Source organism: Magnolia sinica, chromosome 15, assembly GCF_029962835.1.
Source record: "Magnolia sinica isolate HGM2019 chromosome 15, MsV1, whole genome shotgun sequence".
NCBI lineage: Eukaryota > Viridiplantae > Streptophyta > Magnoliopsida > Magnoliales > Magnoliaceae > Magnolia > Magnolia sinica.
This window is the reverse complement of record NC_080587.1, coordinates 48,774,678-48,794,105: the sequence shown is the minus strand read 5'-3', so window position 1 is coordinate 48,794,105 and position 19,428 is coordinate 48,774,678. Positions and strand designations below refer to the sequence as shown.

Here is a 19,428-nt window from a genome sequence, read left to right as displayed (position 1 = left end):
ACCATCTGTTCAGCTCGAAACTTCACACATGTGATGGGGATCATAAATTAACCGTACATATTAAATTTCAGCCATTGAAGATCTCAGAAAGTGGGCCAATGGATAGATCAGCCCATTAAACTCCAATTTGGGGCCCACTTGATAACAGGATATGCTTCAATTTTGGTATCAACCTCTTAAATAGGAAGGCAAAATGAATGGATGGATTGGATTTGGCAAAATCATCACGGTGGACCCCGTACGTGATGCATGTACATCATGCACATCAACGCCCGCGCCGAATCGGAATCAGGAAACGGGTTAGCAGACGCTGACCCGATTTTCTTCTTAAAACACGAAAATCTCCCTGTTCTGCTTCGCAACAGGGAAGTCGCGGTCGACATCAGTAGGCCACCACCGTGCATAAAAGGTCCAATCCGGACCGTCCATGAGATTCATATGGCCCATGCCACTCAGGCCTAGGTGGGGAAATTTTACAATATAATCAGAGATTGGGTTTCGATCGTCCAAACAGAAAACGGACGGTGACTTGAAAGATAACGTGGGCCACATTGAAACAGACTAAAAACTGATCACGTCCGACCGGTTTTTCGAGAAGAAATCATTGGACGGCGTGGATTTACTAAATCGACAGTGAATGGAGGCCCGCCATCATCACAGCGTAAGAATTACGCAGTCCCTGTTTACGCAGGGACGTGCGTTCGCGCGTCCGACCTTCCGTGGCCCACCACCATTGATTGTATGGTCCATCTGGACCGTACACAGGCTCCAGGGGATGGGGATGACCCCAACCAAGATTTCCTTTTGCTTCAATGCATGCCCACACAGGCAAATCTCATGTAAACGCAAGAATAAATGATACAGTTAAAATCCTGATTGGTTGCACCAAACCAGAGTAGAAACGGTCATGTCTGACTGGTTTTCCATGCACAATCCAGTGGACGGACTGGATTTTTCATTTGACGCTGATTAGGGGCCCACCGACTTCAACAGCATAACGTGTTATAGTTTGCACCGACTCCGCCCGCCGTGCAGAAATCCAGCCGATGGTAGCTGTCCACGTGCTGTTTCCTTATGCGGAAGAACCATCCGACCGACCTTCCATGTGGTTATAAGGAAGACAGGAAGGAGAGAGTAGGGGGGGCTTGGGCTGGACGTCGGGGAGGAATCGAGGTGGACTGCTGGAAGCCGTGGGAGAAAGGAGAAAAACAGAAGAAAAGAAAAGAAAAGCATTGAAGGAGTAGGGCGGGGGCGCGAGCAGAGGCTGACTTGGTTTTTTTTTTCTTCTTCTTCTTCTTTTTAATTGGAGTTTAGCCTAATCATGCCCGTGATCGGCTAAAACTCTTAGCTAGGGCTAAGAGGTGAAGCCTGTAGCGACATGGGAGATTTTATTTTATGCTTTTAATGTAAATTCATGAACTGAATTTGTTTTTAGTTGATTATGGAAGGAATGTTTTTAGTCTTTAATGGTCTGTTGTGACTGAAATTACAATGGGTCTGCAATGGCTTTGAATATTTCCTTTTCCCTTTTTTTGATGTTTATGACGTCAGGAAGCCCTGTTGTTCACCATCGTCTCATGGGCATAGTTGGATGACGGTATCCTTCCTAACTTTCATGCACTATTGATTGGTTGGTAATTAGTGTAATCCTGTTGTTTGCTTTGTCTCCTGGGCATGGTTAGATGATGAAATCCATTCTAATTCATATACCTTTCATCTCTTGAAAACCAGATCAAGTAAGTTCAGTTTAAATTCAATAATTCTTGATGCAGGCATAAGATCTCCCTGATCTTTACAAGTGGATCCTCTGAATCCCTAATTTCCTTCCTCTGAATTCCTTAAGTTTTCGATAATTATTCCACAATTATTCATTAAATTCTATTTGATTTAGATTACGTCTTAGTCCAATTCTGGTTCTACTTAGTTTCAGGAAACGTACAAGTTTTAGTCCCTGTGGATTCGACCTCAGTCTTACCGAGTTTATTACTACATCACAACCCCATACTTGGGGAGTGAACATAAAGCATACACATCAATAGGAGTGTTGAGAATCGCTTCTCAATGCCCACAATTAGGTTAACATATCATCACCCTTTAGACCATTTAGACATTTCTTCAAACACTTAGAATACATAGGTCAACATACATGACGTATGTTGGAATACACACATTTGGACAATTCCTTTTGCCAAGGAGTTGACACACATACATCTTGCATAAATACACGACAAATAATCATGGCAATCATATGTTCATATTTTATACGTATACGGTACTTCCTACATACACATAGAATACACAAATCTCAATATAACACATGTATATCAGGAACGCAAAATAAACATAATATTTAGCATGTGAAATCTCATCCATAACAAGAATAAACCATTCACTGGCATTGAAAGCCTTGAAAACCATAACCTATACGATTAAAGTCCGCACCTTAAACCAGAAATAGAACACCGAATCAGATTCAGACGATATGTCTTCGTCAACAGCGACAAGATAACCTAAGGCAACAATAGAAATGAGCTACAACACACATAAATTATTCTAAGCTCTAAAACAGATTAGGGTTGGGCTAACTTACCCAAGGATGAACTTAGAATCACCGGAATAATGATTCAAAAGTGGTGGTTTAAGGATATAGAGTAACAGGAAAGAATCTAAGATGATTCACCAACTTCTCTCTCACTTGCTCTCTCTTTCTTAGCTAGGGTTAGGAAATTCGTATGGAAAAGAGAGTTAAGGTTTTAAGGTCTATATATAGGCCTAACATTGATGAAAATAACCCCAGGGCCAAGGTATACTTAGGTTATAACCAAAACAGGCTTCTCTCGATCCAACGGAACACTTCTGGTGGGCATTTTTCCACGTGCGGTCGGACTTAAGCTCACTGACCATGGATCTAGGTCAGGCTGAGTTTTCGTACCGATCAGAACTTCAGATCAGCCGTGGCGGACCACACTCAATTCAACAGTCACCGAAACTCGATCAGGTTCACAAGCATAAAGACATGCCTGGGCCACCTTCCCTGATCCGAGGGTGAAATTGGGTCAGAATCCAACGGTCAGATTGCTTAAAATCGTCGCACAAGCGACACGACTCAGATTTCATAAAAGCATATTTAATTTCTCACCGTTCTCACACTCTTCACTCCGGACTCAATCAAATCGACCCAGGACATCATCTAGACTTGATTTTTGAGGTGATGGCCAAGTCCAACATGGTGACCATAACTGCCTAAGATCATCGCTATCAGACTTTCGACGCGCAGTCCAGGTCCGATCCAGAACTTCCAAAAATTTTCAAGAGCAACTGGATTTAGCGATGAATCTCAGATTTTAGAGTAACCTAGCGCTAATGATTCTACAGGTTTTGAGTCATGCAGATCAAATTTAAAGTGACTGATGCTAATTTCACAAGCAATCGAGTTAGCGCTAAGTAACCCACAAATAACTTCTAAGGAAAATAAAGGTAGTACTCGGGTCTTGGCACAAAATTTTCCGGGTCGTTACAATCTATCCCCCTTAAAGAAAATTTCATCCTCGAAATTCATACCTTCTCATATTCCTCAAGGATCCGAGGGTAGCTCTTTCTAACCTCAGCTTTCAGTTTTCCAAGTAGCCTCTTCCTTACTATGATGCGTCCATAGAACTTTCACAAGAGGGATGACCTTGCTACGCAATACCTGCTCCTTCCTGTCTAGAATACGCGTCGGTCACACATATGTGGCATCCTCGCTCAACTGCACGTACTCCCAACTGATAATATGTGAAGGATCAGGAACGTACTTCTTCAGCATAGAAACACGAAATACGTTATGCACGCCCGCAAGTGGTGTGGGCAAAGCAAGGCGGTATGCTACCGCTCCCACTCGATCCAGAATTTGAAATGGACCAATAAATCTCGGCGTGAGCTTTCCCTTCTTACCGAACCGTAAAACTCCCTTCATAAGGGAAACCTTAAGAAATACATGGTCTCCAACCTCAAACTCAAGCAGTCACCGCCTCGTATCAGCATAACTCTTCTGCCTGCTCTGGGCTGTCAGAAGTCGACGTCGAATAATGTCAACTTTCTCTGAAGTCGCCTGTACCAACTCCGGGCCAATCAAACTACGCTCACCAACTTCTGCCCAGCAATGCGGTGCTCTGCACAGGCGACCATACAATACCTCATAGGGAGCCATGCCAATATTCGCCTAGAAACTTTTATTATACGCGAACTCGGCATAAGGGAGACAATCATCCCAACTGTCCTTGAAATCCAAAACACAAGCTCGCAACATGTCTTCCAGATTCTGATTCACACGTTCCGTCTGCCCATCTGTCTGCGGATGAAATGCGGTGCTAAACTTCAATTTCACACCCATCGTTTCCTGGATATGAGTCCAGAAGATAGATGTGAAACGCGTATCTCTATCAGACACAATCTCTAAGGGAACTCCATGCAGATGTACAATCTCCTTGATATACAACCTAGCCAACTCGTCTACAGAGTTTGTGACTCTGATCGGTACGAAATGAGCCGACTTCGTTAATCGGCCGACGATCACCCAAATAGAGTCATGTCCCTTCCTCGTTCTCAGCAACCCAGAAATAAAATTCATAGAGATGAAGTCCCACTTCCATTCTGCTATGGGCATGGGCTGAAGCAGCCCAGGAGGTCGGCGATGCTCTGCCTTGACCTGCTGGCACGTGAGACAATGAGATACAAACTCAGCAATATGGACCTTCATGTTGTCCCACCAATAAGACCTTCTCATATCCTAATACATCTTCGTGCTACCTAGATGCATCGCAAGCTTAGAATTATGGGCTAACTCGAGAACCTCCCGTCTCAAGTCAGGAATGTCTGGGACACATAACCGACCACGAAATTGTAGGCTCCTATCTGAACCAACACTCCACTCGGAGTTCTCATCTGTACTAACCCGCTTTCTCATCTTCGCCAAAAGCTCATCATATGCCTGAGCTGCAACGATCCTCTCGTCAATGAGGGGTTGTACACGAATGTGTGGGATACCTCATACGGCTCTTCCACCGTAAGTTTCTGCTCAAAGTCTCGCACAAACTCCAACATGTCCCATTCTGCTATCATTAGCGGAGCCGTAAACTCTATAGCCTTCTTGCGACTCAACGCGTCTGCCACAAGGTTCGCCTTGCTCGGATGGTAAGAAACATCGAACTTAAAGTCTTTCAATGTTTTCATCCATCGGCATTGCCTCATATTCAAGTCACGCTGCGTGAAAATATACTTAAGGCTCTTGTGGTGGCAAAAGAGCTCGAACTCCTCTCCGTAGAGGTAATGTCTCCAGAGCTTTAATGCGAAAATGACAGCTGCCAACTCCAGGTCATGTATAGGGTAATTTTCTTCGTGTTTCCTCAACTGTCTCGAAGCATAAGCAATCACCCTGTCCTTCTGCATAAGGACACAACCTAGACCAATGCGAGAGGCGTCAGTATATATCGTATACTTAACCCCTTGCTCTGACAATACTAGCACAGGAGCGGACGTCAACTTGTCCTTCAGCTCTTGAAAAGCTATCTCCGCCCTCTCATTCCAAGCAAACTTCAAATCTTTCCGTGTCAACTGAGACAACGGTCTAACTATCTTCGAGAAGTCTCAAATGAAGTGTCGATAATAGCCTGCTAGACCCAGAAAGCTCCTTACCTTAGTAACTGAACCAGGCTGCTTTCAGTCCTATACTGTAGCTACCTTGACAAGATCGACAGCTATCCCTTCCTTGGAAACCACATATCCCAGGAACTTGACTTTCTCTTTCCAGAAATCACACTTCTTGAACTACGTAAAAAGTTGATTCTTCCTAAGAGTATCCAAAAGCGCTCTTAAGTGCTCCTCGTGTTCTTCCCGGCTTGCAGAATATATCAAGATGTCATCGATAAAGACAATGACGAATCGAATAAGAATGACCGAAACACCTGTTCATCGGATCCATGAACACGGTCGGTGCATTCGTAAGACCGAACGGCATCATAAGGAATTTATAGTGGCGAAGCTAGTCCGAAGCGGTCTTCGCCGTCCTCATTCTTGGCGCAATCGATGATACCTTGATGCAGATTAACTTTCGAAAAGTACCGTGCCCCCTTCAACTAATCAAAGCAGATCATCTATCATGGGCAAATGATACTTATTCTTCATAGTTACGATTCAATCTGCGATAATCAATACATAATCGCAAGGAACCATCCTTCTTCTTAACAAACAGACAGTGCTCCCCAAGGAGACACACTAGGTCGAATAAAGCCCAAATTCCACAAACCATCTATCTGCTTCCTCAATTCCTCCATTTCACTCAAAGGCATATGATAGGTGGGCAAAGAAATGGGCACCGCACTGGCATGAGATCGATAGTAAAGTCAATCTCACGCTGCGGAGGTAATCCAGAATCGACTCAAACACATCTTCAAACTCCCGAACTACGGGCGTGCTTTCAAATGCCGATTCAGCCATACTCTCAAGAGAAGTATAATAATCAAGGCAAAAAGGGAGACTGACCTGACTAGGAAAGTAACTGTCTCGCCCTCGGGTCCATGAATTGTCACCGACCTCGCTTCATAATCAATCTCTGCCGCATCCTCATGAGCCAATCCATGCCCATAATAACATTGTAGTGAATAAGCGATAGACTTCAGAGTTTGAGTCACCTTCTTGAACTTATGCTTCACAAGGCCTCGAAGATCCTTGATATCCTGGCGTAGAATAGCTGCCCTTCCTCAAGCCGAGCGATATGGGCATCCTTTCCTGCTCTGTTTTTTCTTCAATCTCAGCTCTACCCTCAGCATAACTCTCATCCTCATAACTCTCTGACTCATCCTCACTCTCTAAGGCCTGTCGACGAGGACCAATTTCCATCTGCTTAAGAGTCGTCAGATTAATGTGACGAACAGGTACCTGCTTTTCTGCCCCAAGCCGATAGCCAAACTCATGTGCAAGCTTACAAATGAGTCGACCAAATGGGAGCGATTCGGTCCTCCTAGTCAAACGAGCAATAAGGGCAATCCGACGCAAGATGTACATTGGCACACATATCTTCTCTCCTTGCCTAACCTGATACAGGAAATCTACCATCAGGCGGGTACACTCGCTGCGATTGCTCCACCTTGGATATACATTGAATGTACACATGTGGTGAAGCAAGCAGAAGTCGTCCATTATGTTGGTAGCTAGAAGGCTTCATTAGGCTACCATTCGACCAGACGACCACATAAGAGCCGGGTGCGATGATCCCTCTCACGCATACTGTTCAAATTCTTCTCACTGGGATGCACCTCACCAAGTGGCATATTCAGGAGTCGAGATATCAAAGCGACGTTGACCGTGGCCTCCCGACCACTACCACAAGGAATCTTGAATTGCAGAGGCTCCAGCGAAGGATCACGAATGCTGGCATAAAAATCTTGAACAGTGCTTGCATTGGCGCGATACTCGCCCTCAAACAAAGGACACCAACCAGCCCCTTCCAGGCGCTCCAACAACAGAAACTCACCAAATAGCCGCGGATCAACATGAGCCTCAAAAAGGACCCTACGGCCTTCATAGACTCCATGAGATAACTCTGTCAACAAGGTTCTTCCAATGGGAGCTTGAGGATCAAGGTCTTGCTTGGTCTGAAATTCACGGGCGGCGGTCGTGCTCGCGGCGGCACCTCTCGGCCTCCGTGCACGAGTTGGGCGGCTAGGCCCGGCTTCATCCACGGGCGCTCTCTTCTTCCCCATCAAAGAAAGAAGGGTAGAGATGGAAAATATGGCTGTGATAAACTCAAAGAGGGCCATGGAAAATGAGAGAAAGAGAGAAATAGGAAGAATGGTGAAGCTTCCACACACTTGAGATCCCAAAGGAGGATTTGAGAGCCCAAATGAGAAGAAAAGAGAGTGAAATCAGCAATGGGGATGGAGTTGTGAGATGGGTTGGTTGGGTGTGCACGAAAATGGAAGAAGAAGAAGATTGGGGAGGGATTTTGGTGGAGTTTTGAGAGGAACTTGAAGAAAAGGAGAGCTTGGGAGGGTGTTTTGTGAAGGAAGTAGGGTTTAGGAAAGGTTTTAATCAGCAAACCATGGAGGGGTGGGCCACACTAGGCTACAAAGGCGCCGGCCCGAGCCGGCCCGCCCGGCCTGGCCCACTGATCGGCGAGGGCTCGCCAAACCGGGGAGGACATCGACGGTCTCTGGGCCGTCCGGTGATGGTTCGCCATTTGGGCGAGGTCCTCTTGGTCCCTTATGTGAAAAATGATGTGGGTCCCCCCCTGGGTCCCCGTGAAAATGCCCCGATCGGCCCCTTTGTCCGATTCGACGCCTATCGGGCCATTAGAGTTAAAATCTGATACAAACACAGATTTACTGATAATTGAAGGGTTGAGATGGGAAGATAAACCATCTAGACTCATTAATAGATGGTCTAGAAGAGATTTTGGGTCGCTGTGTGTGATCAGGAGAGAGCACAGACTCGATCTCGGCGATCATTTTCAGTAAACTTTCGCCGATAGAAGAAACAAGACACAAACACACATCTACGATAGACTCGCACCCAAATACACTAAAGTGGCGACAGCGTGTGGTGTGTGACCATAACCTAGGTCCGGTTTAATCCAATTCATGCTCTGATACCAACTTGTAACGTCCTGAAATTCGGGGGTCGAGCATAACTCATCTCCCGAGTTCCAAAACATCACTTATGCAACATATTTAATGATAGATGTATGTTGTCTGTATGAGTGCATAAAACATGGAATAGATTAAGCCAAACGGCAAACATAATTCAAGGATAAGTGAAAGAACGCAAGCGGAAGACTTAAAGATACATAAGTGTACATGTGCAAATCCCTAAAATACATATACATACCAGGTCATACTTACAAGTGTTACTATCAAAATTACATGTATTAAATGACATCATCTATTCAAAAAAAAAATCCCAGAATCCCACGCATCAGAATAAGGCTCACTAAAACCCGCCTGAAAACTGCATAAAAGAAAATGCAGCCTCATCATCCTCGAACTCCGGCTCAGCCTCAGGGGTTGCATTAATATCTGCATCTAAGACAGAGTCTGGTGGGTGTTTAAACACCGCCTCAGAACGAGGGGATGAGTGATCAACTCAGTGGAACAATAAAGCAAATGTTAACATGTTATCAATTCAATCAAGCAGTAATAATAAAGCAGAACAATCAAACATGTCCTAAGTACTCTTGTTAATGCAAGGATGCATGTAGAATGATGCGTGCCCTCGCACGTACACCCTCAGCGTCTTCATCTTACGTTACGCATGACATCGCCTCAAAGTGCTCCACCTCTTCCAGGCACATGCAATGCGGTGCATGAACATGATTACCAAGTTGATATTAGTCCTTTTCATACAACAGGATTGGGAAGCTAAGGTACCTTCCTCATATCAATTTCCAAATAGTGATCCATTCTAGGATCGTCAGTCCTAGACAATCTCATACGATCATATGATTTTAGGTCGTTGCAAAGGGCTTGTCACCAATCAATGCACGCCTATCATACCTTCGTTACTACAATAAGACTCGTCACCTCAATGTGGTATCCAAGTATGCTCGAGGTCACTACAAAGGGCTCGTCACCAATCAATGTAGGCCGACAGCACGAATATAGTGTCTCATACCACCATAACAGCTCACGAGTTTGGTTGCTCACTGGTCACTATGGGGAGGCTCGTCACCCCAGCGTAGGCCGACAGCTTGACCACGGTGTCCCATACCACAATGTCCGGCTCATGAGTCTTAGCGGATCAAGGTACAATGGTTAATAGGATTTCATCAGTAAGTTTGGTACCCTAGATTCAAACAATAGCGTCCATACATGGTGAACATACATCGGACAATCGGGTTACTTGACGAGCTCGACTAGCACGAGCGCACGTTGGGTTGAACGACATAGAGTGCGCAAACACTCCGTGTGGCCAAACCACTGCCGACAACTCTAATACGACTCGGGTTCGTCAAAACACGCCCTTTGTGGCGAAAGCAACCTCAGCCACAATCTCAAGGCCGATTACCGATTTCCTGGACTATTCATAGTCCCAAACATATTCCACTACAACAAATATTCATGTTGAACTTAGAACAGCAATGGAACAACAACTCAACCCACGTAGTATGTGAGCATTTGAAGAATATCTACTTAACATGGATTTTCACATAAGTAATGCTTGAAATTAAACAACAAGGAATATGACTTGCATGCGGTAAATCATACACATCAATAGGAGTGTTGAGAATCGCTTCTCAACGCCCACAATTAGGTTAACATATCACCCTTTAGACCATTTAGACATTTCTTCAAACACTTAGAATACATGGGTCAACATACATGACGTATGTTGGAATACACACATTTGGACAATTCCTTTTGCCAAGGAGTTGACACACATACATCTTACATAAATACACGACAAATAATCATGGCAATCATATGTTCATATTTTATACGTATACGGTACTTCCTACATACACATAGAATACACAAATCTCAATATAACACCTACATATCAGGAACGCAAAATAAACATAACATTTAGCATGTGAAATCTCATCCATAACAAGAATAAACCATTCACTGGCATTGAAAGCCTTGAAAACCATAACCTATACGATTAAAGTCCACACCTTAAACCAGAAATAGCACACCGAACTGATTCAGACGATATGTCTCCGTCAACGGCGACAAGATAACCTAAGGCAAGAATAGAAATGAGCAACAACACACATAAACTATTCTAAGCTCTAAAACAGATTAGGGTTAGGTTAACTTACCCAAGGATGAACTTAGAATCGCCGGAATAACGATTCAAAAGTGGTGGCTTAAGGATGTAGAGTAGCAGGAAAGAATCTAAGATGATTCACCAACTTCTCTCTCACTTTCTCTCTCTTTTCCTCTCTCTTTCTTAGCTAGGGTTAGGAAATTCGTATGGAAAAGAGAGTTAGGGTTTTAAAGTCTATATATAGGCCTAACATTGATGAAAATAACCCCAGGGCCAAGGTATACTTAGGTTATAACCAAAACAGGCTTCTCTCGATCCAACGGAACACTTCTGGTGGGCCCTTTCCCACACGCGGTCGGACTTAAGCTCACTGACCATGGATCTAGGTCAGGCTGACTTTTTATACCGATCAGATCTTCAGATCAGCCGTGGCGGACCACACTTAATTCAACGGTCACCGAAACTCGATCAGGTCCACAAGCATAAAGACATGCCTGGGCCACCTTCCCTGATCCGAGGGTGAAATTGGGTCAGAATCCAACGGTCAGATTGCTTAAAATCGTCGCACAAGCGACACGACTCAGATTTCATAAAAGCATATTTAATTTCTCACCGTTCTCACACTCTTCACTCCGGACTCAATCAAATCGACCCAGAACATCATATGGACTTGATTTTTGAGGTGATGGCCAAGCCCAACATGGTGACCAATACTGCCTAAGATCATCGCTATCGGACTTTCGACACGCGGTCCAGGTCCGGTCGAGAACTTCCAAAAATTTCCAAGAGCAACTGGATTTAGCGATGAATCCCAGATTTTAGAGTAACCTAGCGCTAATGATTCTATAGGTTTTGAGTTATACAGATCAAATTTAAAGTGATTGATGCTAATTTCACAAGCAATCGAGTTTAGCACTAAGTAACCCACAAATAACTTCTAAGGAAAATAGAGGTAGTACTCGGGTCTTGGCACAAAATTTTCCGTGTCATTAAAACAACCCAAACGGGGCCGTGGTGAGCCTTGCTTAGTCATAGCTTGGTAGTCCACCAGCTGAATGGATGCATCCCCACCTGTGCCTTGTGGAGTGATGCCCGCCTGATGCTAACGTGTAGCCTACTAACTGTGGCGCGGCCCACTGATGTACGTGGCGTGGCCCACCTATTTTAAACAAGGAGTGGCCCACCTATTGTATGTGGCATGGCCCGCTAAGCTGTTTGCTTAGGTACGGCCCACTTTGGCTTCTCACTAGGTGCGGCCCATAGAGAGGCTACCGCGGGGCTCACCCAAACGTGATTGCATATACTAATAGGCCCGTTCTCAGTCCAGCTGAGATCTGCTTTCATGCAGCCTGCCCGATCATGGCCAATAACAGTGGCAGCAAGGATCTCGGCCCACCAGCATTTCGAGCTTCTACTCGTACTAGCCCTACCTGGGGTCCGATCCCGACCCTTAATCATAGCCCACTAGAGTTGGTTTCAGTCCATCTCTTGGACCGACTCCCACCTCACATGTTGTCCTAGTTTGAGACTAAATCCGGCCCATGAGTGCGGGCTGGTTCAGTCCAGTTCTTATGAACCTAAAGAGGTCTGGGTCTCTTCTGGGATTACGGCCGAGCAAGAGTCCTTGCTCCCCTCATTTGAAGGTCTTTCTCCCACCAATTTCTTGCCCAAGACAGAGCACCAAATAGGCCTGCAACAAGTAATGAAATATGGCCATTCCTTGGCCATCTCTTACCTTAAAATAGAGCCTCAGTTCTACCTGATTTTAGCCTGACATACGGCCATTGTTTGGCCGGGTCCTGGCCCGAAACGGGTGTTGCAGTTGGGTCAGATTTCAGCCCGGAACAGGGCCATTGGTTGGCTCAGTTCTAGTCCAAAACAGAGACTCAAACTTAACTGTTTCCTCAGTTCGTCCCACAACCATTTATTGGCTTAGTCCCGGAGTTTTCTCCGACCTTATTCTAGGGCCAGATCATAGCCATCATTCGGCCAGTTCTCAACCCGAACTTGGCCACTGTTTAGGTCCGTCATGGAGTGATAGACCGTCTTTGTTGTGAGACCGAGTCTCAGCCATTGTTTGGGCTAGCTTTGGTCCAAGTAAGGGTCACTTCATCCCATCTGAAAGGCTACAAGGAGATGAAAAGAAAAAGAAAATGGTCACCTGCTACTACTCTCTCTCTTCTCGAGCTATAATAAGAGGAACCAGCCACTCTTCTCCCTCAACCGTGTTGTTGCACAGGGTGTCGAACCTCCCTGTTTCACTCTCTTTCTTCTCCTTCGTAGTCTGAATCCCAAGAGCTATAGGCTATATATATATATAGCAGGGAGGGGAGGCTTCAACGGTCAGGTTTTCACGCAGCCAACGGATGGTCGTGATTGCGCCAACCCAGGTCTTTCTAAGAGAGGAAGGTCTTCCCTCTGCTTTCTCCTACGTAGGCCATTGCTCGACCGTTTCTGGAAAGGAGGGAGCGTCACTTTCTTAGGCGATGGATAGATGAAATGGGTGGGTCGGGGCGATCACAGGTAGATCATGCAGTCCTAAATGGGTCCCATCTTACTGACATATGCCACATGTAATAGATTGAACGGTCGCACGCTATCTTCCTTGTCCGTTTACCAAAGCCCAAGAGCCTATACAGTTTTGATCATATGGGCCCCACAAAGAGGTTGAACGGCTCAGATGGCTCGAAAAGTGGCCATGGTGGGCCACTTTGAGGTTCGAAGACCATCCGTTTGAATCTTTAAAATGGCAGGAGAGAAGCCATTTCTCTTATTTCGAATATGGCTCAGTCAAAGGTCATTTGACCAAGCCCAATGTCCCAGTGTAAGTTATGTGCACATGCGTGGGGTGCACATGCACTCCATGAGAGGGCCCATCATGATGGTTGTGACAAATCCATTCTGTCCATTTTTCTTAGGACCCAGAAATAGGGGTCCCGACCCATTTTGGTGCAGGGCCGAGGCCCAGGTGGGTTGTTACCCACTTCTTTAGGCTATTATCGCTTATATGACGCGATCTGTTGATCAGGTGGGCCCGATACTAGTTTTTAAGGGTTAATATATGGCACTGGTCATGATGAAGGCTTGGTTTGTCACTAACACTCTCAAGTGTTGGCGACAAGTGTGTTGTATCAGTATCAATCGACATAATGACTTTAATTTAGAGTGTTCGGATACCCTCACCTTCTTGACTGTCATAGGGTGTGTTCTGGCTCATGGAGACCCTAATGGATGGCCTTAATGTTAGCTGGAAGTCCCACCCTATACATGTCAAAATTTTAAGTCACCTAGTATTTTAGGCTTGGTTGATGCAAGTTTTAAGATAGGGTAACACCTGTATACCAGAGGTACGGGGTGTTACAGTCTACCCCCTAAAAGAAATTTCATCCTCAAAATTACCTGTGGTATGCCACTGAACAGGTGAGGGTACTTTTTCCTAACTTCTGCTTCTTGCTAGCACGTCACTTCTTCTTCCCCATGATGTGACTAAAGAACCTTGACCAAAGGTATAGCCTTCGTTCGCAAGACCTGCTCCTTGTTGTCCAAGATACGAATAGGTTCCTTAGTGTAAGAGGCATTATCTGTCAGCTCGATCTGCTCTCAGCTAACGAGGTGTGACTTGTTTAAGGTATACTTCTTCAACATGGACACATGGAAGACATTGTAATACCGGCCAATGCAGTGGGTAACGCAAGGCGATATGCAACGACTCCCACACGATTCAGAACCTCGAAAGGCCCAATGAAAGCAGTGCTAACTTCCCCTTCTGTCCGAACCTCATCAGATGCTTTATAGGCGACACTTTTAGAAATACATGGTCGCTAGTCGTAAACTCCAAGTCACGTCATCAATTATCCGCATAGCTCTTTTGTCTACTTTGGGCGGTACATAAATGTTTTCTGACCACGTCAATGACCTGAGTAGTAGCCTAAACTAGCTTGGGACCTAATAAGCTTCTTTCTCCGATTTTTGCCCAGCATTGAGGGGCTCGGAAAGGGGGCCCATAGAGAGCCTCATACGGTGCCATGCCTATGCTGGACTGGAAACTTTTGTTATACGTGAATTCTGCTAGTGCCAGGTGATCGTCCTAATTGTCCTGAAAGTCCAGGATGCATGCTTCAACATATCTTCCAAGATCTGGTTCACCCTCTCAGTCTGCCCATTTATCTGAGGATGCCGTATTGAACTTGAGTTTCATACACATCTCTTCTTGCAACCTCTTCTAAAAGGCAGAAGTAAACCTGGAGTCTCAAACAAATATAATTTCTCGTGGAACTCCGTAGGATTGCACGACTTCCCGGATGTATAGCTTTGTCAAATTATTTGTGGAATCTGTTGTGCAGATTGGGAGGAATCTGTTGAATTTTGTCAACCTGTCGACAATGAACTAGATCGAGTCGTGTTTCCTCTGCGTCCTAGGAAGACCAGATATGAAGTCCATACAAATGATGTCCCATTTCCATTTGGCTAGAGGTAGCGGCTGAAGGAGGCCAGTAGGCTTGCGATGCTCAGCCTTAATCTTTTGGCACACCATGCACTTCACCACAAAGTCGGTGATGTCCCTCTTCATATTGATCCACTAGTATTGTCTTTTAACATCGTTGTACATCTTAGTGCTTCTTGGATGGATGACTAACTTGGAATGGTGGGCTTCTACCATTACTCCCTTCCTTAATTCAACGTTGTTTGGAACGCACACTCACCCCTGGTACTGAAGGCCGCCGTCGCTACCAACCCTCCAGTCAGGCACCTCTTCTTTCTTACACCTTTCTTTCATCTTAACAAGCCATTCGTCTTGGTCTTGTGTGGAGATCACGTGTCGGACCAGGGTTGGCTCTGCAGTCAACAAAGCTACGTAGGCATCAGGTTCATCGAGGGTGAGCTGGATGTCGAAGTCCTGTACGAATTTCATCGAGGCATCAGGCCCATTAGAGTGGCTAGCAGCTCATGCTTCTTCTTCCGACTTAGAGCATCGGCTACAGAGTTTGCCTTGTCAGGGTGGTATGAGATATCAAAGTGGAAATCTTTAAGAGTCTCCATCCACCAATGCTGGTGCATGTTCAAGTCCTTCTGCGTGAATATGTACTTCAGGCTCTTGTGATCGTAGAACAACTGAAAGTCCTCTCCGTACAAGTAATGCCTCCATATCTTTAAGGCAAAAACCATAGCTGCCAATTCCAGGTCATGAGTCAGGTAATTTTCATCATGTTTCTTTAATTCGCGTGAGGCGTAAGAGATCACTTTATTGTTTTGTATCAAAACACAGCTGAGGCCCAACTTCGAGGCATCACTATATACCACGAACTTCTCCCCTTCTTGTAAGAGAGTGAACATCGGCGTAGAAGTTAATCTCATCTTCAACTCCTAGAACGCTGCCTCTGCATTCTTGTCCCATGTGAATCGGGCGTTCTTCTTTATCAGTTGAGTGAGTGGTCGCGCGATTCTAGAGAATTCCTTAATAAAGCGTCTGTAGTACCCGGCCATGCTTAAGAAACTCTAAACGTCGGTCATTGTAGTGGGTTGCTCCCACTTAGACACTACTTTTACTTTGGCCGGATCAACTGCTACCCCTTCTGCCTTCACTACATGTCCTAGGAATTTCACTTCTTCCTCCTAGAATTCACACTTGCTCAACTTAGCGCATAGTTAGTTTTCCTTCAAAGTGTCTAAGACCGTGCGCAAGTGTTGCTCGTGCTCTTCCCGACTTTTTGAATAGACCAAGATATCGTCGATAAATATGATCACGAACTGGTCCAGGTATGGCATGATACTGGATTCATCAGGTCCATGAAAACTGCAGGAGCATTCGTGAGACCGAAGGACATCACTAGGAACTCGTAGTGCCCATAACGAGTCTTGAAGGCCGTCTTTGGGATGTCCTCATCTTTGATCCTTAACTGGTAATATCCCAAGCACAGGTCTATTTTGGAGAAGTACTTGGCGTCCTTCAAATGATTAAATAGATCGTCGATCGTGGTAGGGGGTATTTGTTCTTGATTATCACATCGTTTAGTTTCCTGTAGTCTATACAGAGACGCATCGACTCATCTTTCTTCTTGACAAAGAGGACCGGTGCTCCCCAAGGAGAAATGCTGGGATGGATAAAACCCTGAGCCAATAGCTCATCAATCTAGCTCCTTAGCTCCTCCATCTTGTAAGGGGGCATGCGAAATAGAGGGAGTGATATAGGAGCAGTTCCTGGCTTGAGGTCAATGCAGAATTCTATCGCCCTTCTAGGGGGTAGCCCTAGTATTTCTTGAAATACTTCGGAGAAATCTCGGACTACCGGTATCCGTCTGATGGTGACTTCCACTGGCTCAGCTTCCTCTAGAGCTTGCAAGCTCTCGAACTCTCGGCTTTTGCCCCTCCCCTTCAAAGTGAAAGAGGCCTACCCTGGGATAGATATAGTCACTGTTTTGTCACGACAATCCATGACTGCATGCACCAACGTGAGCCAGTCCATCCGAAGGATGACGTTAAACTACCTGACAAGCATGACAATTAGGTCCATAGTAACCTCATGATTTACGAGCGTGATGGGACATGACCTGTATGCCTTATCGGTTTCCACAAACTTGCCCATAGGAGATGCTACAACTAAGGGAACATGCATCTTAGTGGTGTTCAATGCTAGTCTAGATGTAATAGAAGAATCAATAAATGACAGAGTTGTACCAGAATCGAAAAGAGTAAGTACAGGGGTACCGTTAACGTGGCCAGTACCGTGGCTAGTCTGCAAGGGGTCCTGTTTTGCTTCCATAGTGGCCACGATGTACACTCTGGCCTGGGGAGCCCTCTGCTGAGCTGGGGGCCCTTGTCTGGACTGCTGAGGCATGGATGCTACTCTGGCTGCTGCCTGGTTCTACTATCGTTGATTTGTTGAAAGTGGAATGCCCTGGTCTCGTATCCTCTGAAAATAGTTACAGGCAATGTGGTTTGCCCTACCACAATAACTGCAGCCTCCACCAGGAGGCAAAGGTGGCGCTCGCACAATCAGTGGTTTAGATCTCCCAACAAGGATGGGCAGAGCAAGAGGTACTTGCCTCGGTTTGACCTGGGCATCTCGTGCAGGAAGGCGGGAGCAAATGGTGTGCTCAAAATCTTTCTTCACCCTCATCACCTTATCCACTAGTTTTAGGAAGTCTACGAAATCCCAGTTGCACAGCCAGGATTGTATCCCAAGCTTCAGCCCCTCCTTGAATTTCTCCAACTTATACTCCTCGTCTTCGAGGGCCTTGGGTATGTACTAGGATAGTTCATTAAACTTCGCCTCATACTGGGCGGCTGTGAGGTTTCCTTACTCCTACTTTAGGAACTACATGATCTTTTCACTTCAGTAGGACCGCGAAAAGTATTTCTCTAGGAATTTCATCCTAAAGCCTGCCCACATCTAGGCGTACCCAGTTGGCATGCTGCTCCACCAGTTTTTTACCTCTCCCTCGAGCAGATATACGGCTAAGGTGACCATCTGGGAGTCAGTGCACTCTAAATGCCCCATCATCTTAGTGATTCTTTCTAGCCAGTGTTCGGCCTGAACTGGGTCAGATGCCCCTCCAAAAGTCGACAGATAAAATCACATAAATCGTTCGAACACGTCAAAACTCTTGGTATCCCTATCCCTGGATGTCGCCTCATGGTGTCGGAGAGCCTCCACTACTAATGTGTGTACATACTGCTACTGTCGGACGAATGTATCCTGCTATTGCTGCATAGTGGTAGCCATCTACACAAATGCTGCAAAGGTAGCCGCTTCCTTTGGCGAATCTGCATGTACATCTGCTAAGGGCTTAGCTGAAGGGGTTCACCACCCGAAGTACTGCGAGGGCATCCCAGAAGTGACTATTCGAGGGGAGGGAGAGTCTCCTACTGCCTCAGACCTCGTGTCCCCGTTTGCTACTCTAGAAAGAAGGCGTGGCGTGTAGACCAGGCTGCACTCTCACTGATGCTCTGTTGATGGGATGGGGTGGATATCGATCGTATTTGTTTGACGGGATCGCGTTATTGGTGGCATGGCTTCCTGCGAGATTAGATTTTCATGGTTCAGGAAGTAGAAGGGAGAAGAATGGTTCTAGTCAATATAAAGAATTATAGGGGTTAGAGATTTTGCCAATGACGAGAGAGTTCATCCTTCGATTAGCATCTTTAGGTTGCATTTTCCAAGGGGCTAAGGTTTTTGTTTTTAGTTTCTAAGTTCAGATGACTGGCTTATCATTTTCCAAAGGATCTTAGGTTCCTTCCCAGATGATTCATACTCTAAGTTCCTCCTAGCCATTAGGGATCTCTTCACAAGCTCAAATATTCATTTTTACTAATGCTTAAGGGGCCTAAGTGTTCTTGTTTCTATGTTCATTCATCCTAGCTATTTTTCTAAGGGAAAGTTTCTAAGTTTTGCCTAAGTTAGTCTCTTAAGGTTCATATGTTTGTCCCACAACCAGGCTATCTCATACTCAACTTTGATACCAACTTGTAATGCCCCGGTTTTCAAAACTCAAGTACGCGACTCGCTTTCCAAAAACTTAGGAGTTAACTAATGATAATGATAACCAAGAAGTAAATTAAAGTGCAAATATCAAAAATAAAAACATAGTATAGATGTGATCTAAAGATGGGAACAATATTCTGGCCCACTCAGCTAGTGGCCAATTCTAGATGTACTAGAATAAAAATAAAGAGGCTAATCTACTA

General features: G+C 45.3%; 1 protein-coding gene across 1 annotated transcript; it reads right to left on the bottom strand.

Moving 5' to 3' along the window:
• Positions 1 to 16,873: 16,873 nt before the first annotated feature.
• Positions 16,874 to 17,578, bottom strand: LOC131226925 (uncharacterized). Its single transcript, XM_058222626.1, has 2 exons — positions 17,261 to 17,578; positions 16,874 to 17,113 (listed from the first exon to the last, which is right to left on the bottom strand). The coding sequence occupies exons 1-2, from the start codon at positions 17,576 to 17,578 to the stop codon at positions 16,874 to 16,876; spliced, it is 558 nt and encodes a 185-aa protein (XP_058078609.1).
• Between the last annotated feature and the right edge of the window lie 1,850 nt (positions 17,579 to 19,428).